This window comes from Phytophthora infestans, genomic scaffold (assembly GCF_000142945.1).
Source record: "Phytophthora infestans T30-4 supercont1.24 genomic scaffold, whole genome shotgun sequence".
NCBI lineage: Eukaryota > Oomycota > Peronosporomycetes > Peronosporales > Peronosporaceae > Phytophthora > Phytophthora infestans.
In genome coordinates, this window is record NW_003303735.1 from 1,947,656 (window position 1) to 1,962,244 (window position 14,589).

A 14,589-nucleotide genomic window follows, 5' to 3' on the forward strand; every position below is an offset into this window, starting at 1 on the left:
ACATGCCAACGAAATACGTGTACGGTAATACTCGCACGTCGTTGGTGCTACATACCACGGTGATACATGCACATGCTAGGTGCATGTGGTACGCTTCCGCGACAAACTCAGCTGAAATTTATTTGTGTTTTACTTCGAAGTATTCAGTTTGAAGCCTAGCGAAACGTAGATACGTTCCCACCGAGACGCTCTGGTTTAAGCATCAGCGTAGCCGAACAGTGTAAGGCTGGTAACCATGACAAACATGCCGAAGAATACACCCAGCGCAACAAAATGAGTTTTGTCACCGGCAAAGCGGAATGCAGTTGGCAGAAGTTCCTTCACGCAGATACACACCATGATACCACAAACGAGGCCGAACAAAATACCTTCCGAGACGTGACCCATACCATTTCCGATAGCCAACCATGCAATCACTCCGCCGAGTGGTTCTGCAATGGCCGAAATGACGCACCACATTATGCCACGCCAGCGACTACCCGTGGCAAAGTAAATTGGTGCTGCCACCGCGATTCCTTCCGGAATATTGTGTAAGCCAATACCAAAGGCAAGCGAGAGCCCCACCGAGGAGTTCTGGATTGATCCGGCGTATGTAGCGATTCCCTCGGGGACATTGTGAATGCCAATTGCCAGCGCACTCAACAAACCCATTCGTTGGAGGTTCTCCTTGGCCGCATCGTCCATTTTGAAGTACACACCGGCGTTCATATTTGATGTTGTTTGACTTTCGAGTTCCACCATCGGAGACCCGATGGTCTGGCCTTCTTTGGAGTCGTCAAATGCCATCGTCTCTTGCAGGTTCTCCAAATTGTCGATCTCCGTGTGGTTATGCTCCGGTGAGATCATTTTCACCACTCCGTCGATCAAATAGATCAGTCCAATGCCGACGGCAGTGCAGCAAGACGCCAACAACCAGCCGTGACCTGTCGCGGTGTCCTCCGACATGTCGTCCTTCTTAACTCCTTGAGCCAGGGACTCGACAGACTCACCGAAAATTTCGGCTAGGGGAATAAAGAGCATGACACCCGCCGAGACACTAAGGGCAACTGCGAGACTCAGCGGGTTGGCGAGATACACGAGCCGTTTATGGAAGACGACCATGCCACCCAGGATCGTGGCGGCCCCGGCAGCGATGTTAAGAGCGAAGGCAACAGCGACGGCATGACCCGTTTGGACCATTGTTGTAAGGGAACGGATGCTTGAGTAGTAAGTAGGTTGCAGATTTGATAATGAAGACTTGCAGCGCTGCGTCTGACACCGATCTAGGAAAAGACTACTCGGGTTCTACTTGCGTAGCGGTACGATTGAGCTAAAGACATGACTGTATATACATGTAGTTAAAAGACCCCCGACTTATTTGCACACCGATGCCGGTTAGATAAGCTGAATCGCTTACAAACCCCGATACGATTGCGATGGTCAGTAGCGGCAAAGACTCAACATGGTTCCACTTGGGTGCAGCCCGATTTCATTGGGTCGAAGCACACACGCATTTGTTGCGGTTCTGTGAAGCATGTCGACTGTTGGACTGACATAAGCTTACGATTTTTTTTCTTTCAAAACCTTTTGCGTGCCATGCAGCTCCGTTCGTAGACAACGTACCTGGCAAGGGACTCAGGGCTCAAGACAGAGATTCAATTCAATCAAGAAATTCCAGACTTACATTACACGGCCAAAACACTCACTCTGTTTTCGACTTTGTTTTAATTTCTAAGTTCGCTTCCATGAGTAATCGCTGGCTTGTCCGTCTCCTTTTAAAAGATCTGGTTTACCGGTGGATTAAAACGAGCACCGTAATATCCCCTCTCCCTCAAACACTGGCACATAGCGTGCAGCAGTGCTAGACTTAAAACTTGAGAAATAGCGATGCCAGGTGACCTAACGATAGGGCGCCTTTTACGTGGATGGAATCTGTATCAGCGTCCAGTCGGCTACAAGGCCATGCTGGGTTTGGCTTTCTCGCCAGGTTTTATAGTGGGTTCCACAGGAAGAAGAAATCACTCGATAAAACTATTCTTCTACCAGCTAAAGGAAATGGCGTCTGCCACTCTCTGATATAAAAACGCTTCACCGTACCAGGTTCACCTAAATAAAGTTTGCTTATCAGTAAGAAAACACTGTTAGTAAAATTTATATATATTGTTGCATTTACTGCACCTTAAAAAAAAAGAAAACAATCGCGAAATTTGCTCCTTAAAACCCCAGAATTAACCCTTTTTAACCCGATACAGTGCCCCCGCTCTAAAATAGTCGGAGAGTTGACAGGTACCTTACAGTAATCAAAAACGCAGTTGCACTTTAGCAACGTGTAAGCCCTTTGACGCGGGACGATGAGGACGACCGGTAAGATTCCACTCACATCTGATGGGACCCTGAGATGGTACGCCATCAAAGCCAACACAACGCCGAACAGCAAAAGTAAAATGATTTCCCAGCATACCATGCGATGTTTAATTCGGCAACAGCGAGGAATCTGTATGGAGTTTGTTTACCATGGTCACAGTAAGCAGTGCTTGCCATTCTCCTGATAGCTTATAGTCATATCTGCTGCGGCAAAAGCGCCGCAGCGCCACTGCAGGTAGTACATGTACAGGCTGTTGCTGTGATGATAAGTGGCCTTCTATTATAGCGCGTAGTATGATTTGCATGTGTATACAGGCTGTTGCTATTTATTAGCCTGAAGTGCGTCTAAGCATATTACATGTAGCAAAGAGATAACGCAATTCATTGCATTATTCCGTAAGTGTCCTTTCACAAGATACGTTTTCAAGTTTATTTGAAACGACGCACACTAATGACCTGTGTCAATAAGTTGGGAGGTCGAGCACTGCTTGTCGGTGGTGTGGCAGCGTGGCTGACAGCCATATCGACGGGGGAGGACTGGTTTACGAAGGACTATTTGTTCGTGCTAGCCGTTGTGCTTGTGGTTTTTATCGGCGGGTTTCGCAAGGCCAAATACGAGAGCCTGGCACTACACGAAAAATTACAGCGAGGTTAAACCCAATAATCTTTATTCGTTTTTACTGCAAAGTTTGACTTACAAATTCACCGTGTCATTCCAGCACATGATCTTGAAAATGTCGAGTTCATTCACAATGACCCAGTGCAACTGAAGCAGAACAAGGTTACCTGTATTCTCTTCTTTGTACGTGCCCCACCATACACTTTTTTATTGTAAAACTGCTCAGCCGGTGCTAATGACTGCATAGGGGACGTGGTGCAAGAAATCTCGTGAAGCTCTGGAGGTGTTCGGCTATCTTCACGAAAAGATTTCACCCAAAGGTACCACCGACAGCTCTCTTTCTTACAATTTTTTTTAAGCATGTTGCTTTTTTTTGCCTTTTCAGGAATTGTTCAATTTGTTGGACTAACGCAAGAATCTCGTGAAGAGCTGGCAGCGTACGAGGTCAAAGGTCGCAATGCTAGCAACTTCCGTGAGCTCAAGAAATTCAAATTCAGTATCGGCATTGAAACTGGTTTCATGAGCAAAGAGTTCGTCTCGCGATGAAATATAAAAAGCAAAAAAAAACTGCTAGAAAGCTGACGCTTTTGTAATGATGCAGATACCTCGTGAGATGCGACCTCTTCACAGTGCCGCAACTCTTCATCGTCGGTAAAAACAAGAATATCCTGTGGTTTGGCGACCCGTGCGCCAATGTTATTGAGGTGAGATATTAATTTTTAGTCTGTTCGACGTTCAGGTCTCATTTTCTTTTCATGTGAAATGCTAGGCACAAATCTCTACGGCCCTGGAACAGGACGACGAGAATCTCGAGATGAATACAACCAAAACTCTGCCCAATGCTACCTGTGAGCCGGAGGGGGCGCAGCAAAGTAGTGCAGCCTAGCCAGCGTGGTGGTACTACTAAATTACTGCCTTTATAAAGATTAGAGCAGCTAACGTTTGTGAAAAACGGTAGCCCAAACTTTATTCACGTCGTAAACTTTGTCAAGTTAAAATGTGGTCCACATACCACTACGAGCGTTGCACAAGGCGAGAAGTTCTGTGTCCGTTCTCGCCGAGAACGGACGTTTTTCCTGCGTCCGCGTGCTGAGTAAATGCAATAAGCGTCCATGTATTTCATTTTTAGTGAAGCGCTAGATATTGACTTACAATTGACAGCAGTAAAAAAGTAGTTGCAGCGTTTGCTCATTGTAGGAAAGAACACCCCCAAAAAAACTTGCATCGTGTAACACGATTCGTGTTGTGCCAGGTACAATGAACGTGAATATTGAACGATGTTGAAGTGGTGTATTGCAAACACATATACTTGAAAGCCAAGTGAACACGTACTCAGCTCATGTCTCTAGCAAGTGCTAGAAGTGTGCAAATTGGATCAATCTTTGACACGCTTTCGTCTTGCCGGCCCGAAAACTTCTGTTCATCTTTTCGATCTCTGTTGGCCAACTCCTCAAATTGTACCCCACCCTGCTATAAAGCCCCCTGAGGCATGAAATGGAGTACCCCTGGGGCACTGTAATTCAACCACAGTCTCATCATCAAGTGAACATAATTCACCGTCGGTGTGCACTCAAAAGCCTGGGCGTCCACATTTTGGCGGTCTCTCCGTTATGGAGCCGCTTCGCCATCATAAGTGGAAATTTTTAAAAGCTCCACTACCAAACCTTGCGGAAGCCACAGCGATGCCTCTCTACGCGGCCGCTTCGAAAAGGTCTTCGTCTTCATGGTAGACCCCAATTCTTCGCGCGGAGCGTCGCTCTACAGTTTCTTCATTGCATGTGCAGCCTTCACCAGTTGCTTCAACCTACCGGTATTTCTACAAACGCTGGACGGTCAGAACCACCATAGTTCTGAGTCTGAGTACCCAAAACTTTCCAACGAGAGCGGCTACTATGACGCAGACCTTGTCTATATCATCATTTTCACCCCGGAACTACTCGTTCGCCTCGTCATTTGGCCATCTTTGGGGCGCGAACATGAATACCTCACCGAGCGACGTCTGAAGCCATTTCTACGCGCCTTTTTTAACTGGTTCGATGTCGCTGCCATCGTCCCATTCTACACCGACCTCATCTTCGTACTCCGACGAAAGGCAACGTGGCAAGCCGGCTTCGCTGTCATGATTATCATGTCTGGTACGCTCTTCTTGTCCATGTCTCTCGCTATTATCGGTACAGAGTTCGATCGCGCTTGGAAGCAGCACGCAGAGAGTGTCAAGAAGTTCCAGCAACTTCAATCAGGGTGCCGTGGCGAGGGACTATAATGTCGTGGCTGCTTTCGCTGGCGAGACGATAGCTTGAACTGTTAGGCTGGCGCAGGTGCCGATGGCGTCATCTGGCCAGATCTGCTGGGGGCACGACCACCACTAGAATGCAGCTCCGACACAACGTTTCGTGGGTGACATCAGGAGTTTGAAGGTGATGGTCACGCTTGCCAGGGGCATGGGAAGACATAGGAGTGTGATCAGCACACTACATAAAAATCACTTTTTCTCAGGGTTTTGTATGGTACAACTTCAAGCGCTCCTGACGAAGTTTTGCTTACAGTTAGTAAACAGAGTTTACAGTTTGCTTGCAAACTTTTCAAAGTTTTTAAAAGTTTATCGAGTTTAGGCTCTAATTAAGATCATGCAAATTAAATACCACTTTCTCACCTTCGCCCAAGTTCTTATAATCTTCTTAACCCGTCACAATTCTCTGTACGTCCTCGTATGTCAGAGGGAAGGAGCACGCTCCGAGTGCAGCAACCGTTCGGGAAGCTGTTCCACAGCCCCATCGCAGCGCATCACCCACATCTCCATCATTTGTCTTCCATGCACAGAGAAAACCGGAATTGAAGGAGTCGCCAGCACCTGTAACATCCACGACCCCCGTAGGGAAGCACCCTTGCTTCCACTGCTGCTGTGTCTTGGAGCAATAAGCAATAGCTCCACCAGCGCCCACCTTAATCACCGTCACCCCATTAACGCGCTCAGTAAAGTACGCCATCGCTGCGTTCACCGATTCGGTGTGAGAGATCTTCATGGCTTCGACCTCATTCGGCAAAAATACGTCGATTAGCGGGAACAGCTCGTCCAGACCGTCCCATTGCTCCGACGAGTCGTAGTTTATGTCAAGCGAAGTGGTGATCCCGTTCTCTTTCGCTTTTTGAAGCAGTGATTTCATCTTCGATCGCAGACTGGCGCAGCTGTAATATCCTGTAAGCACCATCGTCTCCATGAGTGGTTGTCAACAAGGAGCCAAATCTAAAACGTGTACCTCCAATGTGCAAATGATCCGCCGAGAGCACCATCTTCTCGTCAATATGCTGCATTCAGCCAGCATGCATTCGATCAGTTCACAGCTTCATACGCATCGGCAATTGCACTGTTGCCCCACCTCAACGCTGAACTTGTGGGCGGCTCCGTAGTGTGTGATGAAACTACGGTCGTTCTACAATACAAAGTCTGAGATCAGCCTCTTTTTTTTTTAAGCCTACAGCAACTATTATCTTCACGCACCGCTCCACTAAGAACAATGCAAACGCCCGTGGGAACGTTGTCTAGCATGGGGGAGCTCAGTACTACGTTGCGGTCGGCCAGATGCGTCTTCAACACGTTCGCGAACGAGTCGTTGCCTGCACCAGAGACGAAGCAATTTGCTAGAAATTAATTGCTGCGGTTCGTAGCTACTACAAATACATTAATCAAGGCAATGTACGCACCAACGGCGGTGTGTAGCGACACTTGCAGCTCATGGTGCGGGTTGAGGATGCTGAGGTTGGCCAGGTGCGTGGCAGTGTTGAGTGCTGAGCCGCCAGGTTGCAGCTCAATAGGTCGCGAGCACTCCACGTCGCTTCCCCACTGTGGCAACTGGTCGGGTGCCAGCGAACCCGCCACCACATCCACGAACGCGTCCCCCAGCACCGCAAACTTCACCTTCATCAGCTCAGGAATAAAGTAATACAGTAGCCTTTTGTTTTACACCTGATGTCACTAAAAATCCATAGTTACCCCGTTACAACGACACTTGTTCAACATATACGCATTAGAAATGCGTATCGCTCGGTGCCTCACGAGGAGCTTTTCGGCTGTTGCATCTCCAAAGGCACATAGCTTCAGCTTTAGTGGCTGCGGATTTTTAATCCCGTACCACTTAGGTGTCGCGCAGGGTCTACAGGATGCTGGTTACATCCAGGACAGCTCCAAGTTTGCCGGGGCTTCGGGTGGCGCAATTGCTGCTCTGAGCCTAGCCGCCAACGCGAGCATGAGCGACATCCAAGAGGAGACAAAGGCCATGGCCCGACTCTGTCACAGCCAGGGCACACTTTGGAAGCTCGAGGAGCGGCTACGCGCTACTTTTCATACAAAGTTTGGTGATTTGCCAGTAGAAACGCTGGCGCGGCGACTCACGATCGCGACCGAGAAGATGTGGCCCGCTAGAGTGATGGTACTAACCGACGACTTCCACTCGACTGAAGACCTTTGCGACGCGCTTATTGCCTCGTGCTATGTCCCTTGGTACCTAGCTAGGCGAGGCACATCGATGTTTCGAGGGGAGTATCACGTCGACGGAGGCCTCCTCACTTTGGTTCCTGATGTCCCTGGATACGTCAAAGTGTGTGCCTTCCACTCGCATTTGCTGCGTCGTGCTGACTACGAGATCAGTCCGTCGATCGATCCAAACTTTCCATTCCCAATTGTGCAATTGGCACGCTTCGCGATGATCCCACCGCAGATTGAAGTGCTGGATCGATTATTTGAGTTGGGCCAGAAGTCTGCCAATATCTGGGCGGAGAAGCAGATAAAGCTCTCAAATTAACTCAATGTGAAGGGAGAGCAGCAGAATCTATGGTGATAATGGTAACATGAAGATTATGCGTAGACCTTTGAGCGATAGCACGACCTGCGAGCTTACATTTGATTTTAGAGCAGCAGAATGTGATGCGAGAACCAACCAAGTGACATTAATACTTAGCGGAAACTGTCTCGCTTCGTTTCTTGGCTAGTTTTCTCTCGTCTCACCGTCAGACGAACTGGAGACAGAAGAAGAAGACGACGACGACGAGGAAGAAGAGGACGAAGACGATGACGACGAAGAAGAGGACGAAGAGCTCTCATTGCCAGCATCTTGAGTCGCCTCGCCGCGGTTCTTCTCAATCTCAAGTTGCAGTCGGCTCTCCTTGGAGCTGTCAGCAGAAATCACAGCTTTGGCCTTGGCTTGCTCACTCTTGGCTGGCTTGGACCCCTTCCCTGCAGAAGTAGCAGTCTTACTTTTGGTTGCAGCAGCCGTGGTCTTCTTGGTGCGATTGGTTGAAGTTGTCGGTTTCTTCTTCCCACTGGACGCAGATGCAGGTTTTCCGTTAGCCTTGCCATTAGTTTTGGCTCTCTGCACTGACGAAGGTCTTGCTTTAGCCTTCTTGGCAGCCCCCGAGGAGGCATCGCTAGGAGAATTCGATAAAGCTGGCGTTGTAGGTGCAGCAGATGTAGCAGGCTTCTTCCGACTTCGCTTTCGCGAAGGATGACTGAGGGTTCTCGAGCTGCTCACAGATACCGATGACTTTGATTCTAGGGCCTTCAGTGTGGCTTCCGACATCTTAAGCTTCTTTGCAGGCGGTTCCAGTGCTTCCATTAGTCTGCAAGGCATTAAACGGTAGCTGTGTTGTTAGCATCCACATATTTTATAGCTCGACAATGCGGCCATTATCGCGCACCTCTGTTGACGTCTTCTCTGCCTTTCCTCTTTCACCTTCAGCGCTGCTGCTTGCTGTACCTGCCTGAACTTTTCTTGCTCTAGCGCAGCAGCCCGCGTGTCCAATAGCTTAAGCTGACTTGGACTAACCTGCAACGAGGAGAACATTAAGCGTTAATTGCTACGTCGTCACACTGTGAAGGAAATCGCTCGCAATATACCAGCAGGTTGTTGCAATAAATAAAGTCCTCGGGGATTTTGCCGAAGGCACTTTGCTCCGTGAACAGTGTCGACAGCTTGGCGAGGTATGCCGGATACGGGTACTCGGTGCTATCCAGCTGGGTCTCCGTCAAACAGTCTGTGTAGCCTTTGCGTCGGTCTTCCTCCTCTTCTGCGAACAATATAGCCTCCACGTCCTCTTCGAATACGTCCGACTCGTCTGTGTATGCATCTAAGTCCTCCAGTTCCTGGTCTTCCTGAGCGGTAGATTCAACTCGTCGCTGTTTGACTGGAGACGACTGGGGCGTGGCCTTCTTCGAGCTAGTTTTAGACTTCACCACTTTCGACGGAGTTTTGGTCTTTGTCCGTCGTGGCCTCGTTGTCTTGCGCTTAGTGTCGATGGGTGGAGGTGGGCCAGGCGGTGGTGGGGGCATATCGGAGTCGTGCGGCGGCGAGTCGGGGGGAGGTGGAGGTTGCATCGCAGCGTGACTTTTGAGACTGGCACTGAGCGGCTCGTCGTCGCTGGAACTGTAAGAACTGGAGCTCGAGCTGCCACTACTGCTGAGGTTGCTCGCGCTCAGCTCAATCGAGTCCATGGCCAGGAGGTATTAGTGCGACGATGCGAAGGCTATTTTTAGTGCGACATCACTATTAAGAGGGAAATAAGATTTATGTGGACCACTCAAAGCGATAATTTGAAGTTGAAGTGCCATTTTCATTTCTAAGCGATTTCTAAATGTCGTTGGCCTTCTTCTCTTCATCCAGTTCATCGCCGTCGCTACTAATCAAACCGAGCATGTGGTGGTTCTGGCGAGCCCACATCTCAGCGTACTTGCCTTCGACGTCGCGCAGCAGCTCCTCGTGCGAGCCCTGCTGGATCACGTGACCCTTGTCGAACACGATGATCTCGTCGGCGTCCTGGATAGTCGACAAACGGTGAGCGATGATAAGCGACGTTCGGTTCGCGCCGATGGACGCGAACTCACGCACGATCTCTGATTCCGTCTCCGAGTCGAGAGCACTCGTGGCCTCATCGAACAGCAGGATTGGCGAGTCTTTCAACATCGCACGTGCGATCGACACTCGCTGTTTCTCGCCGCCAGAGAGCTTCAATCCGCGCTCACCCACACGAGTATTGTATCCATCCGGGAACGTTTTAATGGATTGGTGGATCTGCGAGACACGAGCAGCATTCATGACCTCCTCGGATGTGGCATCCAGACGTCCGTAGTTGATGTTGTAAAAGATCGTGTCGTTGAACAGCACGGTGTCCTGAGGGACGATAGCAATCGCCTGACGCAACTCGTCCAGACTCAACTGTCGAATATCTTTTCCGTCAATGAGAATCGTACCGTTCTGAGGATCGTAGAAACGGTAGAGCAATCGCAGCACCGTCGACTTTCCGGAGCCACTCGTGCCAACGATAGCAACACGCTTGCCAGCGTCCACCTTGAACGAAGCCTTACGAAGAATCGGCAGCTCTGGACGGTATCCGAACTGCACATCACGGAACTCAATCGACTTTGGTCCTCTGCCTGACAGGCTTAAGTTCTCTTCCGGATTGGTGATGACAGGCGTCACAGCGCCAAGTTTGAACATTGACTCCATGTCCGTGACTGATTGACGCACTTCACGGTAGATACTGCCAATAAAATTCAGCGGGATCGACAGCTGGAACAGCAGACCGTTTACCAGCACTAAGTCACCAACACTGAGTGTTCCAGCAGCGATCCCTTCACACGCCATGTACATGATAGCAGTAAGACCAACACTAAAGATGCCGTTCTGTCCGGCGTTTAGCATGGCCAGAGACGTTTGTGTCTTGAGCGCCGCGTTCTGGTATCCTTTAAGCGACTCATCGTATTGCGCTGTCTCGTGCTCCTCATTATTGAAATACTTGACCGTCTCGTAGTTCATTAGTGAGTCGATAACCTTCGCGCCTGCCTCATTCTCGAGGCGGTTCATCTCACGACGAATCTCATCACGCCATTGTGTAACCAGCACCGTGAACGTCGTATACGCAGTTAGCGTACCGAGTGTCACACCCGCGTACGGCAGTCCGAAGCTGGTAGCCATGATCGTGCTCACGAGTCCAATCTCCAGTACCGTTGGCACCACTCGGAAGGCCATGGCACGCAGCACAAAGTCAATTGAGCGCGAACCACGGTCAATAATGCGTGATAGGGCACCTGTCTGTCGGTCTAGGTGGAACTTGAGATCCATGGCGTGCAAGTGCTTGAACACACGCACTGCGACTTTACGGATAGTCTTCTGTGCCACTGTCGCAAACACAGCATTGGCCAATTCAGACGACGCGCTGGCACTGAGCCTCGCCAGACCATAGCCGAGCACCATCGCCAGAGGCACCGCGATCTCGGGTGAACCAGCCAACATCGCGGAGGTCTCACCCATGCTATCCACGAGCTCTTTAAAGATGAACGGTACCTGGATGGTTAGAGCCTTGGAGGCAACCACAAGGCCTGCTGAGATGAGCACCTTTTTCTTGATCTCCTTCGCCTCCTTAGAGTCATCGCTGGGCCACAAATGACCCATGAGGAAGCTCAGGATCTCTTTAGCCGTGTCAGGAGGGCGATCCAGCCCCATACCGCTTAGCGCATTCAGAGCATTGGGCTTCGTCATCAAAGGTGTGGTCTTCTTCTTGTTGTTGTCCTCGTCCAGCGACGACGTCGTGAAACTCAGCACGCCATTACCGAGCGCAGGAAGCGCGAGCGATGCTGGACGACGACGGCCAGCCCAGAAGGACGACGAGGCGGGAGCCCGGTGCACGGCCTCGAGACGCCGCACGCCGCGTAGGAAGATACTGCGGCCGTGGAGCAGCGACATGATCAATGCGACGCAAGGTCTGAAGTGCCTGTCAAGACGCCGACGCACGCGTACAGGAGTGATGGTCGATTAGTGACAGATTGCGTCATGATTATTTTTCAATTTGAATTGGTTTAGTTATCGAATATAACAGTATCACTAATGTACGCAAGAGATTTATAGTTAGTCAGACCTCGTGCAGCTATAGATTATACGGATCTATAAAAGATGACAGAGGATAAAACCCTCTAATCTTGGCAATCACGACCAGCACAGCTTCTAAGTATTGCTTTGCGGCATATTGTTCAGAACAATTTGTTCTGCCCAAATTTTAAGCTGGCATTCTTGCAAACAGTGACAGCTTTCCTGCAGATTGAACAGATAAGCGTATCGTGTTTATCACCGTTAGGCGGTTATTAATAGTCTCGGCAGTCCTCCATGCTCGAAGTATAGCATCACACTTCTTGTCGAGCATCGGGCAACGTTCCTCCCAAAGCATTCACATTCAACATCCACGACGTTCGGCGATACATTTACGCAAGCCCTCCAGAATGCTTATTCGATGAATAGCGTGGTAAGGTAAGTTGCGATAGTGCTGCGACTCTCCCGTTCGGTACAAATGCGAGGCGATGTACTGGAAGCCCGACCACCGCTAAATTATATAACTCGAACGCTACCAGGTTGCTAAACCGACGAATACACGTAGTGACGAAAAGCTAAGACTCCCAGTGGGAGCAGTATGGGATAATAAGCGGGTCAAGAAACTGAAGAATCATGTGAGTTTCGCTCTCCCTTCCAGTGATACCCCTATGGCAGCATCCGATTTCCATGAATGGATACATAAGCAACTTGCAACTTGCAACCCGCTGCACATGCACCCTCTTCACCGAACAATGCTTCCACAGAAGCGATAGATCTTAGCAGTACCAATTTACCACGAATACCCAGCAAGCACCAGAAAAAATCGCTTCTTTGTAAGGCAAGGACCGGATCTTGGCCGACGATAAAATTGACTGCATCAATGTCGTGTTGAAGAACGAACTTTGCGCTTCGCAAACCCGAAAGCGTGCTCAGATACGGTAATGTCGTTGTGATCGTGTGGTCATGAAAAACGGATTGCATTCCGAAATTGCCTTGATGTGCGTATATTGTGTGACAACGAGCCGTGGTTCGAGATAAACAACGGAAAATTGTGATCGCTCAGCGATGGAACTGAAGAACGCTGATAATTTTCCACGAGCATTATTCTTCAGAAGGCCGAGAAGGCACACCGTTTTAAAATGCAGGAGGAAATGAAGCACCAATAACAGCTATTGGCAATAACTGCCAGGACCGTATGCTCGCAGGTTGCGAGTCGCAACAGATCTATTTCCACCACCACCCTGTTTTATCTCATGTTAGGAATTTCTTGCACGCTTCGCCGTTCTCAGAAGCGTTCGACTGGGAAAATTGCGTGCGTCCGTCTATAAATGATCAACACACACCATTGATTTCAACATGGGAACTCGCGACCAAGCAGCGAGGGCAGGCTGAAGTGCATTTTTAAATTTGCTAGCTTGCGATTCAGCGCTCCTGTTTCTCAAGCCTCAATGCGTTTCGCAAGTATTCTCGTCGCTGTTCTTGCCGGTGCCAACCTTGATGGGACATTGGGCGAAAGCTGCCGCGTTGTACCTCACGTAAAAGTCATGAGCTTCAACCTTCGCACGTCGCTTGCCAATGATCCATGTCCGAGCGGCTGCTGGGAACAACGCAAATGGCGCGCCAAAAAGCTTGTGGAGAAGTATGGACCTGATCTCATCGGCACCCAAGAAGGAGCTCCTGACCAAATCCAGTTTTTCCAAAATGAACTTAAGCTCGCGAGCACGGGCGACTGCGCGGGTGACTGCCAGTGGAATGAACGCGACAGCATTTTCTACAAAGCTGATCGCTGGGAACTGTTGGAGACGTCCACGTTCGCTTTGGTACGTAGCTGACCTTTAGTTTCGGGAGAGTTTTGATTATCTGACTAAATCGCTTGATTCCTGTGCTGTTTCATTAGAGTGATACCCCCGATTTGATTCCCTCAAATACATGGAACCTCCAATACCTACGTGCTGCGGTCATCGCACGCTTTCGTGACAAGACTTCTAGCCGTGTCGTGTGCATGCTGAACACGCACTTTGACATAAGCCTCGGTCAACCTCAGTCATCTGTTCTGGTCGCGAACCGATTGAGTCATCTTTGCCAGTCCGAAGACACGGTTATTATGACTGGAGACTTGAATACTGTCCCTCAGAGCTCCGCCGTTCAGTATCTTGCTAATGAGGGCCCCATCGATGGAGGCTACACTCCAATACCGATGTATGACACACTGACTGCTGCGGGCTCCGGGGGGCCTACATGGATTGGATCTTCCTTCGGAAGCATACCAGCGGGAATTAAGTTCGACTACATTTTCTCTCGGCGCGACGACCACACTTGCCTGCGTAACGGTACAATTTTGGCTGATACATTTGACGGCTACTCCAGCTCAGACCACGCAGTGCTGCTATCCGAATTCTGCCTAGGAACAAAGTGCTCGCATTGCATCGCGTAGTTGCTGTGATGGTATTACAATGTTCGACATGAGCCTGCCTTGAGTAGTACTAACTCAAATGATGTGCACTGTACTACTAGAGCACGCACTGTCAGTATACTATTCATACTAAATAAACTTGGAGATGTCCGACTTTACAATTATACACCCCGCAAACCTTGCGGCAAGGTGCTCAGGAGACAAGTTTCCGTTTTATTCCCTGTTGTCTCAGACAGCGCTGTCTTGAAACAAATATCTAATCTAAGTTGCCGAATCGATAATTTAAAGGCTAAAGTGGGCAAGCAGCAGCGAAGAGACTGCATTCACAAGAGAAAAAGTTTGCAGCGTGTGCCTTCCAAAAT

At 49.5% G+C, this 14,589-nt stretch overlaps 8 protein-coding genes across 8 annotated transcripts; 4 read left to right on the forward strand and 4 right to left on the reverse strand.

Annotated features, from left to right (window-relative positions):
* Positions 1-195: 195 nt before the first annotated feature.
* On the reverse strand, positions 196-1,179 carry PITG_12312 (Zinc (Zn2)-Iron (Fe2) Permease (ZIP) Family; the record flags this gene model as incomplete). The annotated part of the gene is made up of 1 exon (XM_002900869.1): positions 196-1,179. One exon carries the CDS (start codon positions 1,177-1,179, stop codon positions 196-198), a length of 984 nt encoding a protein of 327 aa, XP_002900915.1.
* A 1,615-nt stretch (positions 1,180-2,794) lies between these two features.
* PITG_12313 (uncharacterized protein) lies at positions 2,795-3,485 on the forward strand (the record flags this gene model as incomplete). The annotated part of the gene is made up of 4 exons (XM_002900870.1): positions 2,795-2,993; positions 3,063-3,145; positions 3,210-3,245; positions 3,390-3,485. The coding sequence occupies 4 exons, from the start codon at positions 2,795-2,797 to the stop codon at positions 3,483-3,485; spliced, it is 414 nt and encodes a 137-aa protein (XP_002900916.1).
* A 1,200-nt stretch (positions 3,486-4,685) lies between these two features.
* On the forward strand, positions 4,686-5,225 carry PITG_12314 (uncharacterized protein; the record flags this gene model as incomplete). Its single annotated transcript, XM_002900871.1, has 1 exon — positions 4,686-5,225. One exon carries the CDS (start codon positions 4,686-4,688, stop codon positions 5,223-5,225), a length of 540 nt encoding a protein of 179 aa, XP_002900917.1.
* Positions 5,226-5,640: 415 nt separating this feature from the next.
* On the reverse strand, positions 5,641-6,884 carry PITG_12315 (uncharacterized protein; the record flags this gene model as incomplete). The annotated part of the gene is made up of 5 exons (XM_002900872.1): positions 5,641-6,158; positions 6,220-6,268; positions 6,340-6,393; positions 6,462-6,577; positions 6,665-6,884. The coding sequence occupies 5 exons, from the start codon at positions 6,882-6,884 to the stop codon at positions 5,641-5,643; spliced, it is 957 nt and encodes a 318-aa protein (XP_002900918.1).
* A 109-nt stretch (positions 6,885-6,993) lies between these two features.
* Positions 6,994-7,832, forward strand: PITG_12316 (uncharacterized protein; the record flags this gene model as incomplete). The annotated part of the gene is made up of 1 exon (XM_002900873.1): positions 6,994-7,832. The coding sequence occupies one exon, from the start codon at positions 6,994-6,996 to the stop codon at positions 7,759-7,761; it is 768 nt and encodes a 255-aa protein (XP_002900919.1).
* A 704-nt stretch (positions 7,833-8,536) lies between these two features.
* On the reverse strand, positions 8,537-9,329 carry PITG_12317 (uncharacterized protein; the record flags this gene model as incomplete). The annotated part of the gene is made up of 4 exons (XM_002900874.1): positions 8,537-8,575; positions 8,713-8,781; positions 8,853-9,089; positions 9,192-9,329. 4 exons carry the CDS (start codon positions 9,327-9,329, stop codon positions 8,537-8,539), a joined length of 483 nt encoding a protein of 160 aa, XP_002900920.1.
* A 253-nt stretch (positions 9,330-9,582) lies between these two features.
* PITG_12318 (ATP-binding Cassette (ABC) Superfamily) lies at positions 9,583-11,694 on the reverse strand (the record flags this gene model as incomplete). Its single annotated transcript, XM_002900875.1, has 1 exon — positions 9,583-11,694. The coding sequence occupies one exon, from the start codon at positions 11,692-11,694 to the stop codon at positions 9,583-9,585; it is 2,112 nt and encodes a 703-aa protein (XP_002900921.1).
* A 1,534-nt stretch (positions 11,695-13,228) lies between these two features.
* PITG_12319 (uncharacterized protein) lies at positions 13,229-14,360 on the forward strand (the record flags this gene model as incomplete). The annotated part of the gene is made up of 3 exons (XM_002900876.1): positions 13,229-13,634; positions 13,712-14,144; positions 14,329-14,360. The coding sequence occupies 3 exons, from the start codon at positions 13,263-13,265 to the stop codon at positions 14,358-14,360; spliced, it is 837 nt and encodes a 278-aa protein (XP_002900922.1).
* Between the last annotated feature and the right edge of the window lie 229 nt (positions 14,361-14,589).